Raw genomic sequence first — 26,613 nt, forward strand, 5'->3', positions numbered from 1 at the left:
TAGTAGTAATGACAGAACAAGGAGCAATGGTCTGAAGTTGCAGTGGGGGACGTCTAATTTGGCTATTAGGAAAAAGTTTTCCACTAGGAGGGTGGTGAAGCACTGCAATGGGTTACCTAGGGAGGTGGAGGAATCTTCATCTTTAGAGGTTTTTAAGCTGCACCTTGACAAAGCCCTGGCTGGGATGATTTAGCTGAGGTTAGTCCTGCTTTGAGCAGGGGGCTGGACTAGATACCTGCTGAGGTCCCTTCCAACTCTAATATTCTATGGTAAGTCATAAGGTATAAATGGCATTATTGAGAACATCACAAAGACTCTGCTGGGCAAACATACAAGACTTTCTGTTATTAGCTCAGTATATGCTTGGTGGCAGAGCTACAAATGGACTCCAGAGAGAATGTGTCAACTCCATCACATTTCACCACTGGCGCTAACTTCAAAGGAAGCCATTTATTCTTCTGGCTAGAGACAAAGGTGCCATGATGGTTCATGTCACCTAATCCCTATTTCCTAGCTCTGTGGAAATGCCTGTGTCATAATTACAAAGAAGTATACTAAAATACAGACCTCTTATAATGGGAGGCTGCCTACTTCTCAAAGGTGGGTAGCTGACCAAGACATATAGAACCTGCATTTGGGTACTTAGAAATGCCAGTTTTCATTTAACAGGTCATTCGTACATATGTATGCCACTCTCATCCTTGGCTCAGAAGTAGTGATTTTATACATGAACAAAAAGTCCTCATGCACAAGCCAGACATTTGAGAACACACCCTTAAAAGGTCCAAGTGCAAAGTTACCACCTATTTACTGCAGTCTTCATTCCTCCTGAATAGATGTGCTCTGAATTCGGGAAATAGGTTTACTTTGTAAAAGGTTCCTTTCTTGGAGATTAAGATTAAGGTACTGATCTTTTTTATTTTTCCCCCCAAGGAGCCTGCCATTTATCTTGATTGACCTTCCTCCTGTCCTTATCCAGTAATGCTTCCACATGCTTCTCTTATAACTTAAAATGAAAGCCACAATTTCCTCTTGTCACCCAGTTCAGCACAATTTGGGGATAACAAAGATGTGTCTAATCAGGTTTTATTTTCTATTCTAATTCTTATAAAGCAAGTTTCAACTAATGAATTAATACTTTCCTTAATCACCAACATCTGTTCCCAGAATTGCCAGTATTTTAAATGCTGCTGGAGTTTGGGTGACAACACAGTTCATGGAACTGGTAATGACACACAGAGCTTTTCATCTCTGGTTTAAATCCAGCCCAATTCAACAGCAGCCAAAAGTTTTTGTGTCTGTCAAGTTCCCAGCGAACAGGTATCTGCACCACTAAAACTATCACCACTAGTTCTTATCGACAATCTCAGCAGAGAAGCCAAGAACTGTATGAGCATGGAGACGGAGCTACTCTCTCTCACAGATGATCCTATAAATTACAGCAGAGTGATGGGGCCAGGCTATCTGGACTTCCCATACGCTGCCTGTTCTATGGATAACTAAGACTTCAGTCTTTAGGGCTGTCAATCTGGCATTTTTCATTCACATTTTACTTCTTTAAGTTCTCCCCCACACTAGAGAAAAAAATCAGCTCCTGGAGAGAGAGAGAGAGAGAGAGAGAGAGAGGATGTGCTTCTGTTCACCCATCTTCCCATTTTTTTAATATCTGCTGGGAGAGACCAGCTGCAGAAAAATTCCCAGGGATGCTGTCGGTCCAACTTCAGATGGTCCTTACAGCATAATTTAAAATGGCACTTGTCAAGCCATTGTGATAATTTTTGTGATACTTTAACTTGGGACATCAGATAAACTGTAATAGTGTTTTCATGTCACTCTATGAACTTTGGTTTGATTGGCAGGTCATTATCTCGTAAAGAAAAACAGGACTTCAAACGACATGTTTAAAAGATGCCCCTAGGTTTCCGTATCAACCTGGAGATTGAAAATAAGTCAAATCCTGGAGTCCTTACTTTGGCAAAATCTTGTATGGACATTCTGTAACACCATTCTGAAAGCTTACCCATTGGTACCTTCAAACCTGGTATCTAGTGGATAGAGCCAGGGCTCCCAGGTTCCAGTCCTGACTCTGCCAAAGACTTTCTTTATCCCTAGACAAATCTGTACCTCAGTTTATTCATATGTAAAAAAAGAGTATAATAAAAATGGACTGTACCAACCTTACAAGGAGTTGTGACCCAGAGACCCCTTGGTGCCAACTGGCACAGGGGTGCTTAGGGCTGTACACGGATCTCTTGGTCAGATATGTGCACAGTGGTTCACTGAAGACTGGCATGTGAGGTCTCTATTGAGAGACAGTAGCCCACTGTTTGTCGTCATCCTTGTGAAATATATATAAGGATAATATCTATACTGAAAATTATGTTCTTAAGGTCTTGGAGTTAAGGCAGGTCACCATGAGGTGACATCCCTTGGAAATATTCCTTTCAGCCAGGCAGTAACAGACACCTAATTCCCTGTCAGGCCATTTTTGTACTGTATGCCTAGTGGCATGCTGAGTCAGGTGCAAATTAAAAGATTGCAAAATCTACAAGAGAGGAAATCTCATGGATAAAACCAGCAGCGCAGGGGTGTCCTGTTTCCGAATAAAGGCAAAAGATTGCTCTGGTGTATCTTGGAGTGGAAGGGAACACACTGGGTCCTTCACCTAGGAGGCAAGCTGACAGCATGCTTATCTCATGAAAGGAGGGTCACAGCGACGCCTGCTTGTAAAGCACTGCAAGGACTCTGGGTGATCAACACGTGGTTAAACATGAGAGTATCTTATTAAGTAAGTCCAGGCTATAGAATCTATGTTATTTTATTTTTACATGTAACCATTTCCCCCCCAATAATTCTACTTGCTACTACTTGTATCTCTACGCTGTGTAAATAAACTTAGATATGTTTATAGTAAAACCAAGTGTAAAAAGTGTTGAGTGTTAAGCAGAGTGGTGATCTGAGGTGGAACTGGTAAGCTGAGATGTCCTGTTTCTTGGAAAGCAGCAAATCTGTGATTATGGTGCATGTCCAGTAAACCAGGGGCTGGATGCTCCAGGAGGACACTCACAGCTGGAGTGTGTCAATTACTAAGCTATAGAGCAATAGTGGGTCCTGCGAGGCCAATAGGGTAAGGCTTGTGTCGCCCGTGGCCAGTAGAGTTGAGACACAGGTGGTAGCAAGATGCCTCACAACCTCTGGTACCTGCAGGAAGCGTCACAGGGATGTTGCAAGAATTAATGTTTGTAAAGGCCTTTGGGATGCTTGGATGAAAGACGCAATATATGTTCTAAGTATTACCACAGTATAATGAATAAGGTTAAGATTCTGTCACTGGTATTTTTAGTAAAAATCAGGGACAGGTCACAAGCAATAAACAAAAATTCAGGGAAGCCTGCAACCTGTCCCTGACTTTTACTAAAGATACCTGGGAGGAGAGGGGAACAAATCAGAGCAGCTGGAGCTTGCAGCTGCCCCAGACCAGGCTATGGACCTCTGCTCCAGCAGGCCTGGGGCTGGCCACCAGTCAGCTGTTGGGGGCCCAGGGCTGCTTGCAGCCCTGTCCCAGAAGTAGTCACGGAGGTCCTGAAAAGTCACAAAATCCGTGACCGCTGTGAGAGAACTGCATCCTTAATAATGAATGAAGACAGTGATTTCGCTATTTTGCCTCCTTTGCTAGCTATCACAAACTATTCTCAGAGCTGTGCTGACATGATGAGAGTACACAAGCAAAGATGTCTTTTGGGATTACAGATGTTAAAAACAATCAAGCAACCATGTCAGTTTCTGCTCCATTCAAAATATAGGGAGGAAAAACCCCACAAAGTTTACCAAATGGAAAAAAATTCCTCTACATATTTGGTTTTTCAAATCTGAATCCACAAAGGGACTCAGGCATTGCAAAGCTCAGTGTCACAATGCCTAACACTTCGATACCTAGAAAAATCACAGGAACACACTGCAATCCACAAAGCCTGAGTTTGGCACCTCCATTCCCCTTACACAATGAATGGGAGAACTCGGCGCCTAGAAATCAATCCACAAGAGCCAGCACATTAGGTAGGTAGCCACCTCAGTCAGCCAATGGGAGATGGCAACAAGAGCAGTGCGTGACAAGCCTCACCCCTCACAGACTCATAGACTTTAAGGTCAGAAGGGACCGTTATGATCAAAATGCAAAATGCAGGCTACAGAACCTCACCCACTCACTCCTGTAACAGACCCCTTACCTATGACTAAGTTACTGAAGTCCTCAAATAATGGTTTAAAGACTTCAAGGTACAGAGAATCCACCAGAGAATCAACCAGCAAGTAACCCATGCCCCATGCTGCAGAGGAAGGGAAAAAAGGGCCTGTGCCAATTTGCCCTGGAGGAAAATTCCTTCCCAACCCCAAATATGGCGATCAGCAAACCTTGAGCACGTGGGCAAGAATCACCTGCCAGACACCCAGAAAGAATTCTCTGTAGTAACTCGGACCCCAACCCATTTAACAATCCATCACAGGCCATTGACATATTTACCACTAGTAGTCAAAGATCAGTTAATTGCCAAATGAGACTGTTCCACCACACCATCCCCTCCATAAACATATCACACTCAGTCTTGTAGCCAGCTAGCTTTCTTGCCCTCACTGCTGCCCTTGGGAGGTTGTTCCAGAAACTCACTCCCCTGGTGGTTAGAAACCTTCATCTAATTTCAAGTCTAAACATCCTGATGGCCAGTTTATATCCATTAGTTCGTGTGTCCACATTGGCGCTGAACTTAAATAATTCCTCTCCCTCCCTGGTGTTTATCCCGATGTATTTACAGAGAGCAATCATATCTCCCCTCAACCTTCTTTTGCTTAGGCTAAACGAGCCAAGCTCTTTGAGTCTCCTCTCATAAAACAAGTTTTCCATTCCTTGGATCATCCTCATTGACCTTCTCTGCACCGGTTCTGGGATGAATTCATCTTTCCTAAACGTGGAAGACCAGAACTGCACACAGTATTCCAGATGAGGTCTCACCAACGCCTTGTATAACGGTACTAACACCTCCCTACCTCTACTGGAAACATCTCGCCTGATGCATCCTAGGACCACATTAGCGGCTCATAGTCATCCTGTGATCAACCAATACACCCAGGTCCTTCTCCTCCACTATCACTTCCGACTGACGTGTCCACAGTTTATGGCAAAAATTTTTGTCATTAGTCCCTAATTTCATGACCTTGCACTTTCCACTCTTCACAGAGACAGGCACCTCCCAGCAGCTTGGACCTAGGTGCCGATTTCTGCTAATGAGTCACAAACCAGGGGCCCCCCATTGGAGTCCTGGGGCTGAGGCGCCATGTCGTTTCTCGTAAAAATGAGTTCAGATGCCTGCATCGCTCCACTCAAAAGAGCAGGAGGGGGAGGATTTGAGATGTTCACCTGACAACTTTTAGGCCAGTGGTTAGAACGCTCAGCTAGAGGCACAGGAGAGCCAAGCTCAAATCTCTCCTCTGCCTGAGGGGAGAGACGGCTGTTCAAATCCTCTCTCCCCCTCAGGCAAAGGGGGGGGATTGAACCTAGGTCTCCCAACCCCCAGGTGAGTACTCTTGCCACTGGGCTAGGAGTAGGGTAACCGGATAGCAAGTGTGAAAAATCTGGACAGGGGTGGTGGATTATAGGTGCCTATATAAGAAGAAGCCCCAAATATCAGGACTGTACCTATAAAATCAGGCCATTTGGTCACTCTAGCTAGGAGCTATAAGGTGGGCAAGACAAATTCATTTTCATGTTGTGCGTATGTAAACCTGTAATTTCCCCAGATTAGAACTGTTTCTCATTTCCTTGTTTGCAACCCCAGGAGCATGAATAAAGCTATACTCTCTGCAACCATACTCACTGCAGATTCATATAGAATCATCAATATCAAATTGTTTTCACACTGCTGTGGTAATTTACTCTGCAAAAAGTTCAACAAAGAAGAGGATATGACCCAAAACCTCCTTCTTGCAAAAACCACCCCAAGCCTTTCTGTAACCATATAATAATTCTTTTGACCATAATTAAATAGCTGCTGACAGAAGTATAGTTCAATTTTGTTACCTCTATAACAGCACTATCTTCTAACCCATATATTGATGAGCTATAGCCTATACTTGACAAAATTGATAATAAACATCTTTTTTTCAACGGCAAATCCCTGCTTCTTCCCCAGACTATTTTAGTAACATATTGTCATTTATAACAAGTGACAGTTGTGCCACATTTCTTTTGCTGTTTGAAAATGGTGAGCATGCTGATTTCAGGTTTTTCCACTACTATAATTTGATTTCCTATTCTGAGAAGACCGCTACACTGAGTAAACCAAAGGGGACTACTCTCATTTGATACTCTCAGTATCTGCTCTACATTTTGGATCAAGATTTAATTCAGTCCAGTACAACCCAAACACAGTGTTGCACTACATGTTATCTGACAATTTTACTGCATGTGGACTGGAAAGTGCCAAGTGTTGAACTGTGAAAGGAACAGAATCCACTTGCCATTAGGGTTTAGTTCTTACATTAACAGACTATGCTGTTCTGCAGAGTGATGTTAAGACAAGATTCTGCCCTCAGTTGTACTTGTGCAATCCTATTGACATCAGTGGTATTGCAGAGGTGTGAATCAGAACAGAATTCAATCCTTATTTTTGGTTAACTATAGGATACTGGTAAGGCATTAATTTATTTTGGAGAACTACAACTTCTGCTTCTCAGTTCATTTTGTTACCTTACCCTCTCAGCCCACATTCTCTCCCCATCCCATGCGTCACTTTTATCCATTTGTTGCATCCTGCCTAACATGTAGATAGATTGTGGTTTGCAGTGGGTGAGGTAATGTCTTTTATTGGACCAACGCCTGTTGATGAAAGAGACAAGCTTTCAAGCTTAAAACAGCACTCTTCTACAGATCTGGGGAAGATACTCAGACTGTCAAAGCTAAATACAAGGTGGAACACATAAAAAGTTAACATATGTTGCAAGAGACCATAGAAGAGAAGGAATTTCAGGACTCACAGAAACCATCCTCAAACCACTCATCACATAAAGAGACAGTTTCCTTCAGGACACAACCGACTTCCTTCAGAAACTAAGCAACATTAACAAGCACCCCCAAAATACCATCCTGGCCACCATGGACGTTATCTTCTGACACACCAACATCCCTCATAACGATGGAATCGCTACCTGTCTCAAATATCTATGAGACAATGGACAACACATGGAGATCAACCCCAAACACATCGCCAAGTTCATCCCTCTCATCCTCACCCAGAGCAATTTTACCTTCAACAACAAACACTTTCTCCAAACCATGGATACTAGGATAGCTCCCCAATACACCAACCTCTTCACAGGCCATCTTGAGAAAGAATTTCTGGACAAATGCATCATAAAACCAATGATATACCTGAGATACATTGATGGTATTTTCATCCTCTGAACATACGACCTAAACTCCCCCTCATAAATTTCCACCACAACTTCAACCACTACCATTCATCAAACACTCTTGAGAACATTCCCAACACAAGCATCAACTTTCAGGACAATGTGATCACCTTCAACAATGGAACCCTGCAGACGACTATATACAAGAAACCCAGGGATCACCACACTTACCTTCACAGACCCACTAACCACCCAAACATACCAAACAATCTGTTATCAACAGCCAGGCACTCAGATACCACAATATATGATCCAAGGAGAAAATTCAGGATGCATATCTTAACACACTTAAAACTACCTTTGCTAACCAGGATAATCCACCTTAGAAGTAGAGTGTGTTACAGAACGGGCCACAAAGCACCCCAAGAGAATCTGCTCAATACTGGGGGAAAAAGCGATCTGTTTACACGTACCTAGTTGTCACTTACCACCCCAAACTGGAACCATCCAGGTTATAATTACACAATTATAATCTATACTCAATAAATCTTTCCCAAATCCTCTCTTCAAACCACAGAAGATTAGGACTGGAAGGGACCTCAGGAGATCATCTAGTGTAATGCCCTGCTCAAAGCAGGACCAACCCCAACAAAATCATCCTAGCCAGGGCTTTGTCAAGCTGGGCTTAAAAGCCTCTGAGGATGGTTACCTCCCTAGATAACCCATTCCAGTGCTTCACCGCCCTCCTAGTGAAAAAGCTTCTCCTAATATCCAGTCTAGACCTCCCCCACTGCAACTTCAGACCATTGCTCTTTGTTCTATCATCTGCCATCACTGAGAATGGCCTAGCTCCATCCTCTTTGGAAACCCCCTTCAGGTAGTTGAAGGCTGCTATCAAATCCTCCCTTACTCTTACTTTCTGCAGACTAAATAAGCCCAGCTCCCCTCAGTCTCTCCTCATAAGTCGTGGGACCCAGCCTCCTAATAATTTTTGTTGCCCTTTTCTGGACTCTCTCCAATGTGTCCACATCCTTTCTGTAGTGGGGGGCCCAAAACTGGACATAATACTCCAGATGTGGCCTCACTAGTGCCAAATAAAGGGGAATAATCCAGCTTCTTGTTCACTGTAACTCCCAGGTCCCTTTCCACAGAACTGCTGCTTCGCTAGTCGGTCCCCAGGCTGTAGCAATGCATGGGATTCTTCTGTCCTAAATGCAGGACTCTGCATGTGTCCTTGTTGAACCGCATCACATTTCTTTTGGCCCAATCCTCCAATTTGCCTAGGTCACTCTGTATCCTATTCCTACCCTCCCGCATATCTACCTCTCCCCCTAGTTTAGTGTCATCTGCAAACTTACTGAAGGTGCAATCCATCCCATCATCCAGATCATTAACGAAGATGTTGAACAAAACCGGCCCCAGGACCAACCCCAGGGGCACTCTTCTTTATACCAGGTGCCAACTAGACATCAAGCCGTTGATCACTACCCGTTGAGTCCAAGAATCTAGCCAGCTTTCTATCCAGTCCATTCATCCAACCCATACTTCTTTAACTTGCTGGCAAGAATACTGTGCGAGACCGTATCAAATGCTTTGCTAAAGTCAAGGTATATCATGTCCACCACTTTCCCCACATCCACAGAGACCGTTACCTCATCATAGAAGGCAATCAGGCTGGTCAGGCATGACTTGCCCTTGGTGAATGAATGCTGACTGTTCCTGATCACCTTCTTTTCCTCCAAATGCTTCAAAATGGATTCCTTGAGAACCCACCCTCCTCTCCTTCACTTCGAAGTCAAGCACTATGGCTCCACGGTAGAGAAGGAACAGAGGGAGTCGAGTTGCGGGAGCCGAGAAGGGCACCAACAGCACTGTGAGACAGGGACAGAGCATGAATGACCCAGATGAGCACTGCTGACAAAAATCTCCGATTGAGGATGCGCCAACATCTAGAGTGGAGCACCCACAGGGACACACACCTTGAAGAACCTCAGTTACTGCACAAGGTGAGTAACCCTCTCTTCTTCCATTCAGTATGATCGCTTCAGTGGCAGGAGTTGGAATGCACGAGACTCCTTAAGTATGTGGGGCATGTCAGACACTCTAGAAACCAACCACTACGGTAGCTGATTTTACTTGATAAAAGCAGAAACTATTTTTTCCATTATGCTATGTATACCACTGACCTATGTATTTTTTTTAAAAAAAGATTTAAATAATAACTCAATATTGGAAAAAAATTGTAATAAAAATATTCACCTTGGAAAACTGGCTACTGAACAAGAGGATAGTGGACAGTTTCTATATTTGTTATACAATGCCACCTCCTGTGAAAGTTAGTGGGATGCAAGCACTTCAACTGGAGGTGCAATAGAAGCAGTAAAAATAATTTCACTATGTAGCCATGACATTTCCAGTAACACTAGCTTCCATTAAAATGAAAGTAAAAGATGGCACTGTTTGTTTTAGTAGGAGTTTCTGCTTTAACATGCTGTCAACAGCTGCCTTCTACATTCTTACCATTTAAGATATACACTTGGAAACTAAATATAAAGAAAAAAGATAAAACCAAGGAAATTTTGAGTTAAGGATACCACTATGCCTCTTAACACCCACATATTGTGTATCTCAGCACATACGCACACAGTTTGCTATTGGAAACTTCATAACACTCGATGAACCCACATACCATATGCACTTAAATGCCTAGGCACTGAATTAACCATGCTGTACATATAGCATATAGTTCTATAGTGATTCAGCGAGGTACGAATTACGGGTTTCTCGTACTCGTAGAAACAAAACTTTATTTGTAAGTGCATTTCTTGTCAATAGATTTTATGGAAAACCAGCTGTAAAAGGAATCTTGTCAATGCTATTTTTACTATGGTTAAAATAATATTTATATAATATATATTAGTATGGGACATATAGGGTGAAATCCTAGACCCACTGAAGTCAGTAGGATAGCAAAATTCTCACTGACTTTAGTGGGGCCAGGATTTCACATACAGTTAATATATTCATGCTGACACAATTACAGTACTTTAATCTTACTGGCAGCTTGCTATGAGATCATGCAAAAGTCTATAGAGCTCTACCTACCTATAGACAAATAACATTGTCAATGAGTATTCTTCAAATGCATTCTTACTCAGTGTTTCTGAAGACAGTTTTCTTGTTTGCAATATTTCCTCCCTCTTCATTACCTGCAGTTAGTTTTCAGGCTGAGGAGAGACTAATGTTTCTGTCTTCGAACAGGAAGGCACTAGGAACAGTTACAAACTACAACAGGAAGCCTCATGGTTTCTTGAGTTCATAGTAGTAGACAGAAAGCTATAATCCTCAAATGCAGAACACATCACTTTTGCTTGGGATTTCAGACAAGTAATCCCACTGTGTAAGTAGCAGTTTGCTAGCCGCTTTCCCAGAAAAAACAATTGGAAACTAACAGAAGATAAAAAGAGAGTGAACAAGCTGGAGTGGTGGGACAATTTTTTATAGTGGGGGTGTTGAAAACCATTTAACAAAACTTGTGAACCTGCTACATGATGGAAGTCATGCATTCTGTTGTTCTTACTTTTAGCCAGGGGACACTACTGCACCGGGAGCACCCCTGTGTACAAGTAACCTTATATCAGCTAGAGATGCAAGAAACACGGGTTCCTCCATGGTGTTGATTATCTGTTAATGATCCTGTCGGGTCTTCCAGTGAACTTCATGTATTGTATGAAAAACCTGATTTTTGTCCAAGGAAGCATAAGACTATTAAAATTAGGACAGTTTTAAGGTTATGTGAGCAGCCATTACAACTCACAACTATATCTTGTGTCTTCATGTTTCTCTTCTCATACTTTCATGTTCTGCATATCTGCAACAAAATACCAACTGTATTTTCAGGAAAGTACTTGGTGCCCTTATGCAATAAATCATTCATTATTTCGGTTCCTTTATACTACCAATGATACTTACATCACAGTGAAAATATTAAACTTTAGCCAGACAAGTAATACAGTAAAAGCCACAGAGCAAAACACATTGTTGTTATTTTTCAATGCACATTTTATTCAAAGTTTTATTAGACTGCCTTCCTGATAAATTGTTTCATAGGGGAATCAGACATGACTAATTAATTACATGGCTGCACTAGACTCAAAACTGATGAGAGTAACAAAAGATATAAGAGTTAAGCTTCCCCAGATAATAGGTCCCTAACTGGGATTTTCAGGAACCGCTGGGATTCAGAACTTGGCTTGAGTAGCGAACATTTATAATGTTTATAAAACTTGTCTCAGGTAATAGAGCACAACTGAATCTTGACAATTTCTGACACCTTAAGATTTCTGACTCACCATCAGTTTTAGAAACAGGAATGATACTGACCTTTCTGCTTTTAATAGGACCTTAAGACCAAATAATACTATTAAACCAAAAGCTTTCACAAGCCATGAAAATATAAACAGCTTTACGTTCCTCTACACATATAAAGTCATTGAAATAACCTCACGCACCTTATAAGTTATTGAAATCAGTGATCCTGCATATTCAGACACTGAGATCAGTGCTACACATTATATCAAAGACAGTGGCTAAGACAATAACCCTCTGATGTCAGACTTCTAGGGGAAAAGAAAAAAATAAAAATGTTTCTATAAGGCCTGATCCAAAGCCCATTGAAGTCCATGTACAAAGACTCCCATTAACTGCAATGGGCTTTGAATCAGGCCCATCGTTATTTGGGTTGGGAGGGACCTTTATTGAGGCAATTAGCCCATTCAGACTGGATGTTTTAGAATGGAAATTAAGACCAAAATACACAAAGGATTCAGCACAGAATAGATGGCAACAACCTCATTTCATGCAGGAATATTAACAAATGAGATTTCTGTAATCAAGTTCATAAAGATTTAATTGAGAAAAGGGATATTCAAAGTAATTGTCTACAAAACATGTCATTAGATGTTTTTTGTCAAGCACAACCAGAGGTTAAATTTTGTTAACAGGTTTAACCAGTTCTCTCAGAGATGTATTTCTATTAAAACCAGATCAATTTCTGAACTGTTCCTCTTTTTCAAGCAATATAAAAGCCAGTCAACATGTCAGACATCCAAAATTCACAAAAGTATATGCACTATTGATGTAAACTGCTACTCAATCTCTCTCTATAGTAAACTTGGGAATTGAGAGATATACAGATTTACAAAATTACAAGCTTCTACAGAACATCCTAGCTAACCCCTTTCACATCCTGTGTGTCATATTTAACGGTCCTACACATTAATATTATAACCTCTGATCTGTATATTTTCTCTATATTTAACAAAAAAGAGAAGCATACAAACAAAAAATGAAAAGAGATATATACAGGTTGGATGAAAAAATACCATGGATCTGTACGAGACATAGGAAATATCTGCATTTGTTGGGAATGACCTTCAAAACTCATTCGCTGTTCTCTAGCCTGTAAGTTGACAGTGATTTTCTCATTTGTGAGACATTATACATTTCCACTATAAATGCTTTAATTTATCATGGAATATAAATACTTTTGCTTAGAAGTCAGCATGAAAGCAACAGAAAACAAATACTTAACTGTGGTACCCTTGATTGTGATGATATTAGGAGCTGACTCTTTTTTTACCTTAAACCATGCATACAACAGTATTTACTGTTTACAGCTCCAAAATCATATAAACTGGTGAAATATAGCATCAAGTGACCTTTTTATGTCAAAATAATATACAGTATAAGGATACCACATGTTTAATTCTATTCCCAAGTAAAATCAAAGAAAGATCATCCATCTTTTTCCCCCCCAATCTGGATTGCCAGTGCTTTCCTACCTAAACTACATTTTTATCCAATTAGTTTATATTAAAAGCAATCTCTCAAAAGATTGATTTTTGCATAAGCATAACTAATTTGACTGCCATTACAGCTGTTTATTAAGTTACTACTATATATTTAAAGTGAGGAAGAGGCAAGCAGGGGAAGAAAATCAGTAAGATTAACATTCCTAAAATGTTATTTGCACAGAGCAGCTTTTTTAAAACACATTTATTTATTTTCCTTTGTTTAAACAAAAGTAAAGCCTCAGCCTGCAGTATTTATTTGTAACCAGGTCTTTAATCTGAAGCATGCTTCTACATTTTAAAGATTTTCTGCTTTCCCAAGACCTACAGTAGAGTCAGAATCAGCAACACTCAAATAAATCAGTTGAGAAGTGGGAGCTGTTTTTATTTACACGTTGCATCACAATTATCCTAAAAACTGGCCTGAATTTTCTACTGCTTACAAATTGGAATAGTGCCAATCGGCAGGAAACAGTAACAATAAATAAGATACGAATCTGTCCCGGAGGTCATGGATTCTGTGATTTTAGGAGACCACCGCAACTTCTTGAAAATTTCAGTAATTCAGCCCCAGGCGGCAAGGCTTGGACTTCAGTACTGATGCAGTGAAAACTGCATTACTCTGTGAGCATTTCCATGATTTATTGTTTATCGCCTGTGTCCTGTTCATGACTTTTAATAAAAATACACATGCCCAAAATTTTAGTCTTAACAATGAGCGCTATGTTCTCTTAAATGTATTATTTAAAAATTTAGATTAAAATCTCTCTGTACAAAATGGAAACCTCCTGTACACATCAGCCACCCTCTGCCCTCAGTCATAATGCTATAGTTCCTAGCTAGTTGTTAAGAAAATACTGTTGTGATTAGGTTATTCAAGTTCAAAACATTTTGGTATTCCACAATTTCTTAGTAGACTAATGATATCATCACTAAATCCTTACTTAGCAAATCATTCATATCCAGACTGGGGGGAAAAAAACTGATTTTGACTCAAGTGTATTTCATTACAACCCAAAATATCCGAACACTTATCTGGCCTAGAACACTTTCAACAGTGATCTAGACAATTTTAAAATTAAATCAATCATTAGCGCAGGTTTGAGGCAGTACAACTAATAACTAAAATCATGCAGTACTCTGAAACATCTCCTAGTATTTGTGTTTAGCTGTGCCAGCATTTACTATACTTTAATTTGCACCAAAATCATTCTTAAAAGCACTTTACGATATCTATTGCACTCAGAGTCTCATCGGCAGAACGGTATAAGTCTAAGAGCACCATTTTTACTCAGCAAGGGGTATAAATTAAGCTCTTCCTCCATCATCCAACAATGTTTACTTGATTTGATTATACCCTACCAATGGAAAAGCAGCAGCACTAAAGCTGTTCTGTAATCACATTTGCAGCAGGGCAGGTTAGCGAAAGTTGAGGGTTTTGGTTTTGAACACAAAAAAGAATGGTTTCAGTAAAACTCGCAGCAGTTTTCCATCTTCTAGTTTATTATAAAAAATTGAATCAGAGTAATATATTAGTTCTATAAAATAATGAAGACACTTATTTTACGTCTATCCAATACTAGGGACATTGTAGGAAGGGATGGAGGGGAAGGGGACACAAGTTTAGTCCACTGAAATTCATTAGATTTCATTAATTATTTTTTTTCTGAGAGCATAGTGAAAAGATGGTAAGCTCCTTGCTAAAAGCTAGAGACTGTCCCTCTTTCATGGGGCCACTTGGCCTGTGTGGAGCTATTCTTTTGTGAATGCTGAGAATCCTGACTCACATAAATGCTGATGAAAATAATGACGTGAGACATTATTTTCCTGGTGGAATCAAAAAGCTTCTGTGTGACTAAACTCCCTCTCCTGAGCACCATCCCAGTCAAGCTGAGCAGGCTTTTCTTTCTGAGGGCTGAAAAACTGGATAGATCAATTTGCCCAGTTGACAAAAAGCGGGGATGCATTTCAGAATTAAAGGTCACCAGATGAGGCAGGGATTCATTTGCTTCTCCCCCGCCCCCCCGACTATGTGTAATGCTTCCAGCTGTTACCATCTACAGTAGCTGTAATTCACTGATGAGCGCAGGATTTACACACACACATCCAGCTGGAAAGCCACAGGTTTGTCTTTGTTCCCATCTGAAGGAGAAACCACCCAGATAACCGTGGCATCCTATATAAACACAAACTTTACAACACAAAGCACAGAAGTTGCTTTAACGCTTGGAAAAACCATGAAACCCTCTTGGCAGCCCATGTGTCACCCACGGTGTGCCGATCCTACCAGCAAAAGAACAAAACGTGCTGCAGGAGGTGAGAGAGGAGGAAGCGAACAGCCAGCGCTGGATCCCGCGTTGCTTTTGTTTGCAGTCCTCAGACTCCATTTGGTAACCAGGATTGGAGGAGCTGAGATTGCAGTGCATGTGGGTGACATGGGGCTGGGGGCTGGTTCCCTCGGTCACCGATTCCTCCCCACCACCAGTATTTTTGTCCGCCTGACAGATCATTCGCATGTCTCTCGGCTGCACGTTCCTGCGGTGTCTGCATGCCAGGTGGTGCTAAGACAGGGACTTTTCCAAGAGCTGACATCTTCCCAAACCCTCTGGCGGTGCGCAAGTTTAGAGAGAACCCGCCTGCTCCCTGCTCCCTCGGGAAGTCAGAGGTGGGATATTGTATTGCCCTTCATCTGCTAGCCTGCCCGCCTGCACCGATGGGTTCCGCGTGCAAAGAGAGCGAGATCCCGGTGGGGCTGCGGAGCTCGCCGGGGCAGGCAGTGCCCGCCTCTGTTTCCCTGCCGGCATGTCCACGGACACGCCGGGGAAGCGCCGATCTGGTGCCGTTTTCTTTTGTTCCCTCACCGCGGCATGCAGAGCCGAGCGGCTCGGGAGGCAGCGGCAGCAGCAGCGGCAGCAGCAGCGACGCTACCCCCCCCCAATAGCACAGCGCCGAGCTGCAAAGTTAATTCAGCCGGGGGGAGCCTGCAGTGCCCCGCGCCCCGCCTGTGCCGGGCACCGTGCCACGGGCTGCGACCGCCGGTGCGGGTCCGGGTCCGGGGCAGTGACACACACACACACACACACACACACACAGCCCGGCCGGCCCGACATTCCGGGCTATGTCTGACACCGGCGCCGGTCACCCCCGACCCCCACCCCGCTCCGGACCGGTCACACGGGCTGACGGGTCACCCCGCACCGGGACCGGGACCCCGACCCGACCCACGGGGACTGCCCGGCGCCCGGCCGGCGGGGCGGCTGACCTGGATGGTGCAGGTGTACTCGCTGTCATCCAGCAGCCGGACGGTGCAGCTGTACTCCCGCTCCAGGCTCCTGCTGCTGCCGCTCACCCAGCGGCTCAGCATCTTCCTCAGCCCGGCGGGCGGAGGCAGGCTCGGGGCGGCCGGAGCTCGGCGCGGAGGCCGGGCGCTCACAGGGGCCAGGCGGCTCGGCGGACACGCTGGCTGGCCGCCCGGCTCCGCCGCATCCCCTTCTCCCCCGGCCCGGCCAGGCAGGCGGCCCCGCCGCGCGCGCAGCCCCGCTTCTCCCGGCGCAGCCCAGCGCGAGTCCCGGCCGGAGCCGCCGCCGCTCGCGCTGCCAGCCCGGCGAGGGGCGGGGCCGGGGGGGCTGAGCGACGGGCGGCCTGGCCAATCCCCGCTCGGCGCCGCGACAGGCCCCGGCGCGAGCCAATGGGGGCGGGGAGCAGCCCGGCACCCGCCTCGCCTCGGCCGCGCGGGGCGCTGCGCTGGTGTCCGGCGCGGGGCCGCCCCTCAGCCCAGCCCCGGGGCGCGGGGGGACTGCAGGGACCCGGCCCGGGAAACCCCGCCCGCGGGTGCGGGGCGAGGGACTGAGCGTCCCCGACCTTCCCCGTGAGGGGCCGCCCCTGTCCCAAGCCACGGGGAGCCCCGTGAGGGACCCCCCCGGCTGAGGGGACCCGACCGTTACCCGCTGAGGAGACCCCTCCCCCCGCTGAGGGGACCCGACCGTTACCCGCTGAGGGGACCCCCCCGGCTAAGGGGACCCGACCGTTACCCGCTGAGGAGACCCCTCCCCCCGGCTGAGGGGACCCGACCGTTACCCGCTGAGGAGACCCCTCCCCCCGCTGAGGGGACCCGACCGTTACCCGTGAGGGGACACCCCCCCGCTGAGGGGACCCCCCCCTTGTCGCTGTCAGGGGGACCCCTGCGGAATACCACAACTGCCGGGCAGCGGGATCCCGGCCAGGGACACCCCCCGCCGGCGGGGAGAGGCGGGACACCCCCGTGAGCCCAGAGGAGCCCGGCGAGTGGGGGCAAGAGCCGCATCTGCCCCGTCCCGCGCTGTGCTCGAGGCGCCCTGCACGGGTGCGGGATGCTGTGGCCCCACCGACCAGGCGCCAGGCGGGGACCTGTGCCCGTGAGGGGACCGAGTCAGCCCCCGGGGAGCCGCTGCCCTTACCCCGTCCTCTGCCGCAGAGCTGGGAGGTGGCGAACAGTCTGGGCCGAGATCGGCAGGGTGTGATCCTGCTGTGTTAGGAGAGGCTCTAGAAACGGGCATCAGGGCCCCAGGGTGCTAGGTGCTGTACATTCAGTGACATTCAGACAGGCCCTGCCCCAGCGAGCTGATAGCCTAGGTATGGAGAGGGCTGAGGGGGGACGATAAGGGGGCAGGAGGATGAAGGAGCATGTCAGTGTGGAAATCTAGGTGACCGGGGGAGGAGGAGAGGAGCCCACTGAGGAGTATTGGGGTGCCCCTCTTGTAAACACTAGCATGAGGCATCATCCCCACAAAACACCCTTGTATAAGTCTTCTTAGGGGAAGAGTTTAAGTATCTAGGGGTCTTGTTCCTTTGTTCACAAGTGATGGTGAGCAGGAGCGGGAGACTGACTGATGGATTAGTGTGGCGGCAGCAGTGATGCAGGCACTGTACTGATCGGTGATGGTGAAGCAAGAGCTAAATTTTCAGATGAAGCCCTCAGCTCCCCGTCCTCACCTCACCTATAGTCATGAACTTTGAGTAATGACCGAAAGGACAAGATCATGGGGACAAGCAGCGGAAATGAGGTTTCTCCATAAGGTGGCTGGGCTGACTCTCTCAGATAGATAGGGTGAGGGGCTCTCCTATTTGGGAGAGCCTCAGAGTACAGCTGCTACTCCTCCAGATCAAGAGGAGTCAGCTGAGGTGGTTTGGACACTAGATAAGGATGCCCTCTAGTAGGCTTCCTTTGGAACTATATTGGGTACATCCTATTGGACAGAAGCCCCGAGGCCAACCCAGGACACGCTGGAGGGATTAGATCTCCCCGCTGGCCTGGGAACACCTGGAAACCCCCCAGAAGGAACTAGAACCTGTTGCAGAAGAAAGAGAGGTCTGGTCCTTCCTATTCTCTATGCTGCCACCGCAATAAGAAAAGTGGAATAAAGAAGAAGAAGAGGAAGACGAAAATACCATCATACTCTCCAGCTCCAAATCTTGAGATAATCCCACCGGCATCTGTGGCCCTGTCTACATCATTTGACTAGGAGAGCAGGGTTTTATTTTAAATTAACTAATAAAATGAACCAAAAATAGTCATTTCAGTATTTATTCCGATTTGGCGATAGGCTGCCCTACAATTGCTATCATCACAGCATAACATGCAATGGCACTACCGTACATGGGTTAGGGATGGGTAGGCCTACCAGCACTGCAGATCTAGACCAGAGTTCTGGCCAATCTCCTACTCGTTTTCACACATTCCACACATGGTTGCAGCAGGGAGATGGAAGAGAGAAGATCCTGCCCAAGGCGTTCACTAAAGTTTCACCAAGATTTCCCCCAAAATTCCGCAAAACAAACATCCAAACAGACAGACGGTCACCAGGTCTCTGACAAAGGCAAATCTCAAACTTCCCACTCATCTGTCACCTTGAGTCATGGATTCTTTCATTGTGACATCTTCTTCTCTTGGTGCTGAGGAGCAAAAGGGCTTCCGTTCACCTTCACTCAGTCTTTCACAGGATCATGCCTTTTAGGATGATTACTTGTTCTATTTCCTCTGAAACACCTGGCCTTGGCTACTGTCAGAAGACAGGATACTGGGCTAGATGGACCATTGGTCTGACCCAGTATGGCCGTTCTTATGATGATCTGCTAATCTCCTTCCAGGGCATGACAGCAACACTCCCCAGCTGTCCCTCAGAGCCACAGAGCAGTTCATGTCCTCTCTCTTCTATGAGCTTCAGCCCTTGACCCTAAGCTATGAAGCCTGCTGACCTAGCCCCAATTTATCCCTGCTTCACTCCCCCCAGGGCCACTTCCTACTCATTGAAGTACTCTAGGAAATCTCTTCCTGTTACCAACTTCCTCCGCGGCTCTTATAGACTTCTTCCCAAGCCCCTATAGTGAGATCTAGAGTTCTCGCCCTTCCCAAGTCTCCTCTTTCCATAGACAGACCCACAGCCTACTTCTTCCCAGGATCTCTACTACAGCCTGGTGCTGTCCAGACTCTGACATCAAAGAGACCCACTGCCTGGTGTCAGTTTTCTCTCTGTTCTATGAGAATGGCTTTTGTTTATAGGCCCTGATGCTTCTTTCCACTGTTCCTCTATTTTGCCTCTAATTCCCATCAGCCCTCAGAACTACAAGTTCCAGAATTCCCCTGTTCCGGACTGAAGTGAGAACAGGGCTGTCCTGGACCTGTAGCCTGCCATTAAGGGCCAACATGCCCTATTACAGAAGCTCATCCCTCAGGGGTAACCCAATACATCCTGCTCCACTTCGCATTAGGCGTTGCTTTACCTCAGACCTGATCTACTTCCTCCCACACCAGGCCCACTTTTTCCTCCTAGCCGGGACCCTCCCCAACATCAGGTCCCTCTAGGCCCTATCTACTCCTCTCCTATCTCACTCCCATACTCTCACTGTCTTCTATAGGGAGAGAGCAGTTAGGATTCACATTCACAAAGGCCTCTCATTCCACTCCCGGCCCTGACAAGGCCAGGCATGACTATCTAACACTACCACTTCTGCATGTTCTTCCCCGGGCCTTGGTATCTTTCTCTGGGGTCCTAAAAGACAGGCCTTCTCCCACCCCAGGCCAATAAACAAGTTTGGAATATTCAGGAGACCCCCTTCATAATCTGGCAGCATCAGAGCCTCTGTCCAGTTGATGCTGCTGCTGCAACAGGGGACCATGCTGTTAGCATGGTAAATTGTGAAGTGGAGACAAGATGAGGCAAGGGCCACAATCTTGTAGCAGAACATGAAATACAGGTTGTTAGGAATGACTTGCACACTGAAGTGCTAACTATAGGAGATCATTCTCAGAAAGGAGACCAGAGCTCTGCACACTGCTGAAAACAGGTGCTAGTAGAAGTAGGTCAGCAGCTTACCCTGTGGACTGATAGGGGCCAGCTTGGATAATACATTATTCAAATGCTAATTGGAAAAAATAATGGCAGACCATTAATGTGTATGGGACATCTATTGGAACAATTTGAACCTCAGTGCACTGTAGATGATGTATTTCCCTTTCGCCCAAGATGTTGCTATAGGATTACTGAGAGCTAGAGATCCTAGTTAAAAATGTAAATAATCTTCCTTCTGTTTAAATATACCCACAGTCCTATTATTAGCAAATAAAACCTACTGTATTTCATCTTCAGTTATTGCTCGGCCATGTTACAAAAGAAATAATGTAAAACACTCTCTTACATCTACAGAAGTTGGTCCAATGAAAGATATTACCTCACCCACCTTGTCTCTTTCATATCCTGGGACTAACATGGCTACAATGAGGCTGCAAACCACGTATTAATTCCACAAGGTGTAGACAGTATTTCATCATGGACAAAGAACCACAGAAGAACACTTCCCAGCCAGCTATACAACTATGGAGGCTATATCAGTATTGGTATTTAGGGGGATGCACTGGCCAAGGCTGAGGAAGAATGAATGAAGATAGAGAAAGTAGGAGATAAGTTCACTCATGAGCCAGGTAGAAAAGATGGTCCTCGAAATGGGCTCCAAAGAGATTCAAAGGGCAGCCAGGTTAGATACCTGTGGAGAGTGTTTCAGTGCCTGGGACACTGGGGAAGAGAGAGAGCAGAAAGCTTTAGTTGAATGGCATAGGCTATGAGTGAAGAACAGAAAGAGTTGCAGATGGGGAGATAGAAGCTGGAGCTCAGAGAGAGAGCCTAGCAGAGGGAGGTCATGTTTACTCACCCACAACTTTCAAAAGGCTCAGAGTGAGGGTTTTGAGATGACAGTCACAGTATTTCCCATACCCTCCAAGCTGGTTGTTTCATCTCTAATCAGGGAATTACAAATCGGTTTTGCAATGGCAAGCCTTTGCTGTGTGCATGTGATGACAAAGCCATCACTGGTCTGGATTGCACTCTGGAATGTCATACCCATACAGTTTTTTCCCCAAGATACTTTTATATTAGGAATATACTGGGTGTGATTCCCAATGGCCTTGCACCTGTCTTTCCCTCCCCCCTTTCAGAGCTTCCTATCTATTGAAATGTACATAGTGTCCATTACCTGAGTAAACAGAGATAAATGTATCTTATCTCTCTCCCTCACTCTCTCTGAGGTCCCACCAGCTCTCCTGCTGCCCTGTCAAGCTCTCTCATTTGAGTTCCCATGGGTTCCTTTGAGGCCACTGGCTAGACTGGCTGGGACAACTCTCTTGATAGTCTTATGCCAGCAGCCCTGTGGGCCTGGTTCAGAATATCCCAAATTCCTTGCTGGACGCATCTTGATGACCCTGTAAAGGGCAGCAACCATGGCTTCTTTTGTGGTTCTACGACACATACCACACTGTGAACTCTAAAAACAATACATCGACCTTTAAATCAAGGTTGGGTGTCTCTTTCTAAAGCTCTTCTCTAGCTCTACAAGAAGCGAGGGTCTGGATGCAGGAAACACTGGGTGAGGTTCTCTGACCTTTATTATGTAGGAGATCAGGTTAGATGATCACAGTGCTCCATTCTGGCCTTCAAACTTGTTATTCTATTAAACTAAATTAATAATAATTGTACAAAACACCATGCTGTGCATGAGTTAAAGTGTGCCTCTACATAACACATCTATCACAAAAGCGAGGAAATGAAAAGTTCTTTTTCAGTTGTATTCATCACACTATATCTGTAGGCAACAGTGAACTATGGACAGGCAGCATTAAGAAGAACACACAAAGTACCAGTGATGAGAAGGTAGGGATGCACGGGCAGCTGGTAGATCTGGAAGGGGGTAGGCAACAAGAAAACTTTGGGAACCTCCGACATAGATAACACACCACAACCTTAATTCTGCCCAGTATCCCTTCGAGGCAAGGACCATCTCTTTGTTATATCTTTGTATTTGTACAGTGCCTAGCGCAATGGGGCCTTGAACTGTAGATGCTACCACAAACATAATACAACAATAATAAATAATAATTAATGCCAGCATTTCAACACCCTTTTCTACAAGCTCACCACGATCACAAAAAGACCAGGCTTCCCTCCCCTACTATCTTTTCTGCACAGTTCTGGAAAATCATGTTTGCCCCTGTGTAGGGGTGGGGTGCTGTAGCACCCTGACTGGGGCAGAGTTAAGGTGTGTTGTCTATGGTGTAGGCTGGTTGTGAGGTTGTCAGAGGTGTGTACCTTTGCATGGAGGAGTAGATACACCGCTAGATGCCTTAACTTTTCATTTCTTTGCATTTCCTTTCCTTTCTTTTTGTGGTAAGTATGTTATGTATAGAAAAACCTTAACTCGCTCAGAACCTAGTAATTGCCCGCATTTTTTTAGATTAATAAAAAATCTCCAATACCACAGTGGCCACTTTCACAAAGAATAGGACCTTTGTGTAAGTGCCCTTCTCTGAGAATGGAGTTCTTGAGCCAGCTGGGTGGTTTCACAAACATCCTATTTGTGAACAGCAGTGGCTGCTGCTTTGTCAAAGATCTTCCTCTACAAATGCAATAGAAATGCTCTGGAATAGTAAAACACTGTTCCTCTCCAGCATGCTGGGGCCCAGTTTTGGAAGGAAGGCACACAAGTTGGAGAAAATGCTCACAGGCCATATTATACATCTCTAACTAGTTTCAAAGCAGAGCTGGCCAACATTTTTTTTTTTTTTTTTTTAAGGAAAATGTGCACTTTCCTTTGCAAAAACTAAACTTTTCATGTTCTCCATTAGGTAAACAATGCACATAAGAATTCAGCTCTGAGGTCTGATGCTAATAGAGTAAGAAAGGCTCTTCAACACAGCAATGGTTCCTTTCACAAAGACCAGGACCCGCCTCTGAATTGACTGGGAGCTTCCATGAAGATCCTAATATTTGTCAAAGTTGCCACTACTTTGTCATAGATCCTGTCCTTCATAAACTATTCATCTGCCTCAAAGCTCTGCTTCTGAACTGCTCATGAATAACAGTAGCGTCGGTATTAATGGTTGTCGCTTTCATAAAGACCAGGAGCTCTTGATCCAGCTGAACAGTTTAACAAAGAACAGACTTCATAACGCAGCAGCCATTGCTTTGTCAAAGATCCTGTTCTCCATGCTACTGTTCAGACATTAATTAGGTTTGTTCCAGAAGCAGCTGAACAGTTTTCATCGAGAGCCTGGTCTTTGACAAAGTAGCTGTTATTTTTTTGAAGATCTTCACTGACGCAATGCAGAAACCTCTTGACTAGTTAAACTCATTCCTCATCCACCCTGTCAGACACATTTTTTGGATGAAGGGAACATTATGGGGGGGCATATGTCAAAATCAGTTTTCTGTCCTCATTCAAAAACATTTTAAAAGCCTTCCGCTGTTTCAAAGACCAAAAGTAGTCCATGAAAGTTTTCTCCATTGACTGATTGTGGCAGATAAGAATTCAGTTTTGATTAATAATGCAACTTTTTTATTAGCAAAATAATTCCATAACCTCAGAAAGCCCTGCAAACTCTCCCTATGAGTAAATTTTTGACTCTACAATTTGTAGTTTAAGTTACAGAAAAAAATTATAAGACTGTGAATGTGAATTTTTTGGGGCCATTTATTAATCAATTAGAACTCAGAAATGAATTTGCTTAAAAAACCTCTGGAAATTCAAGCTCTGTGCTGAAAATGTTGGGCAGATATACTGGCATCTTTTCAGGCCCCAATACAAAAAAAATTGTGGTAGAACTCCTTCTTTGAGTGCAAAATAGAACTCAACCTTAACTATGACATGACAATGGCTTCCTCATAATAAAGCTACCAAGCCTCCCAGAGGTACTAAGTTTCACTTAAATAACAGAAAAAGATTTTCCAAAGCCATACATCAGGCAAAATTTGTCAAAATGCAATCAAAAACTTCATTTCTGTCCATTGCTAATGTATGCAAACTGACCAAGGCTGGTTTTGAACCATGGATTGAAAGGTGAAAAGTTCTATATCCCATTACCAGGCCCATAAGACAATTAAAACTATTGATTGGACAATTTCCATCATCCCAATCAATAAGATTTATAAACAGGATTTTAAAGTATCCCTCAGGCTCTGATTTAACCATACCCTTCTATCCATTACGTTTAGGTCCAAGTCTTTTCCCTTTTTGATATATTTTACAATGTAAGCGGCACAACAGGTAATTATTTACATTGCTTTGTATCTGATCAATGACAATCATATACATGCGTTTCCAGTGAAAATTAACAATGTGATCCAGTCTGGCGAGTTTTAATGATATTTAGAAAGTGCTAATAATCTGACATTGACAAAACCAAAGATTCAATTATCATTTTAAATTTTAAAAGGGGCAATCTATTACTCTCTTTCTGGAGATCTAGCCATGGGAATTATGATACATCTTTTTTTATGACACACAATAAACATCTAACTTTAGTATAGAAAGTGGGTATGCTTGCAAACAAGGCTAGGAGAACAGAATCTTCAATGTCCTAAGGATGAATCTGGCAATAAAGAGAGCTTTCTGCAACTGTGTCCCTAGATTTTTCACTCTTGGGGATTCATCTGTTCATATAGTATTTAGTGTTTACTCAGTAACAGCACTACTGAATGGCTGGTCTGACACAATTTGAAAGGGTAACTGCTTATTTAAAAATCACATTTTAAAACATTCTCCTAACATTTGTTACATCTTTATTTTAATACTAAATGCAAAAGACATCAATCTGATTTAATTTTCACCTTAATACTGTTTATTTACTTTTTGTATTACCACTCTCTCATATCCCAGCTACAACATTGCAAACAATGTTAACATTTGCATTATTAATTATTGTCATCAGGCTTCTGAGTTAATACCCTATTGAGATGAACTGGAGTCGTTCACACCTCTTTGGGCTATTCTTTCAGACAATCTGTGGACACAGGAACTGCCCTTCTTTGGTTTACCTTTTCCAGGCCTAAATTTTTCTTTGCAATGAGAAGGGCTACAGACTTAAATTCAAATAACCCGATGGTCATTAATTTTTTGACTCTAGCCCTTAATTTATTTGTTTTAAATGAAAGACTCTAGAAGACAAGACTGCAGCCTCCAGGGAGAAGTTGACAAAGATGCCATAAGCCAGCCCAGTTCAACCTCTAGCTTGCACTCATTTTCACTTGCTCTTGCTCTAGAGCAAATGCTTGTGTGTTCTTCATCCTGTTTTTACTGGGCTTTTCCTAAAGTGATGAATAATTATAAACAAGACAGTCCTCAAAAGGGACCCATCATTAGCTTTTGGCCCATTTAGAATTGTATATATTGTATATTCAAGAACACAAAAGGTTGTTACAAGGAGGAGGGAGAAAAATTGTTTTTTTTTAACTTCTAAGGATAGAACATTAACAAGAAGCAATCGGCTTAAATTGCAGCAAGGGTGGCTTAGAGGTGACGTTCGGAAAAAATTCCTAACTGTCAGGGTTGTTAAGCACTGGAGCAAATGAGCTAGGGAGGCTGTGGAATCTCTGTCATTGGAGGTTTTTCAGAGAAGGTGAGACAAACACCAGTCAGGGCTGGTCTAGATAATACTAAGAGTTAGACTGTGCCTTTAAGGCCTGGCACGTCGCACCAGGAGGCATTGGCTCTTGAAAAAGCCTCAGAGGGACACACTTCTTCCCATGGGTTCTCCTGTTGCATGGGGGGAGAGGAATAATTTGTCACACCACTATAGGAGCAACATATTTGGCCCATACAGCCAGTCGGCTCTGCTGGGCAGTGTATAGGGAGGCTCTGGGATGGGAGCAGTATCTGGCACACAAGGGCTCTGCACCTCTGAGGGCCTGGACTTGCAATTCAGGCAGCCCTAATGCCGCCATGCAAAGGGGAATCCTTACTTCCCCATACTCTCCTGGGCAGCCATGTCATGGCTAGGTGTAATCTAATCCTTAATGCTGCCCTACCCCCAACTTGGGTGGTGTTACGCTTTGGTTCT

At 44.3% G+C, this 26,613-nt stretch overlaps 1 protein-coding gene across 7 annotated transcripts in view; it reads right to left on the reverse strand.

Moving 5' to 3' along the window:
* Nucleotides 1-16,774, reverse strand: part of FRMD5 (FERM domain containing 5) — a 305,266-nt gene extending 288,492 nt beyond the window's left edge. For 6 of the 7 annotated variants that reach the window (XM_067555446.1, XM_067555443.1, XM_067555445.1 and 3 more), the window contains exon 1: nt 16,516-16,640. In XM_067555446.1, coding sequence (XP_067411547.1) covers nt 16,516-16,617 — 102 coding nt within the window. In that variant the 5' untranslated portion in view covers nt 16,618-16,640. Of the gene's footprint in view, nt 1-16,515 lie in introns of all 7 variants that reach the window. The other variant, XM_067555447.1, reaches the window with a different exon arrangement.
* Between the last annotated feature and the right edge of the window lie 9,839 nt (nt 16,775-26,613).

Source organism: Emydura macquarii, unplaced genomic scaffold (genome assembly GCF_026122565.2).
Source record: "Emydura macquarii macquarii isolate MOO-44397 ecotype Brisbane River unplaced genomic scaffold, CSIRO-AGI_Emac_v2 contig_1644, whole genome shotgun sequence".
In the NCBI taxonomy this organism is placed as follows: Eukaryota; Metazoa; Chordata; order Testudines; family Chelidae; genus Emydura; species Emydura macquarii.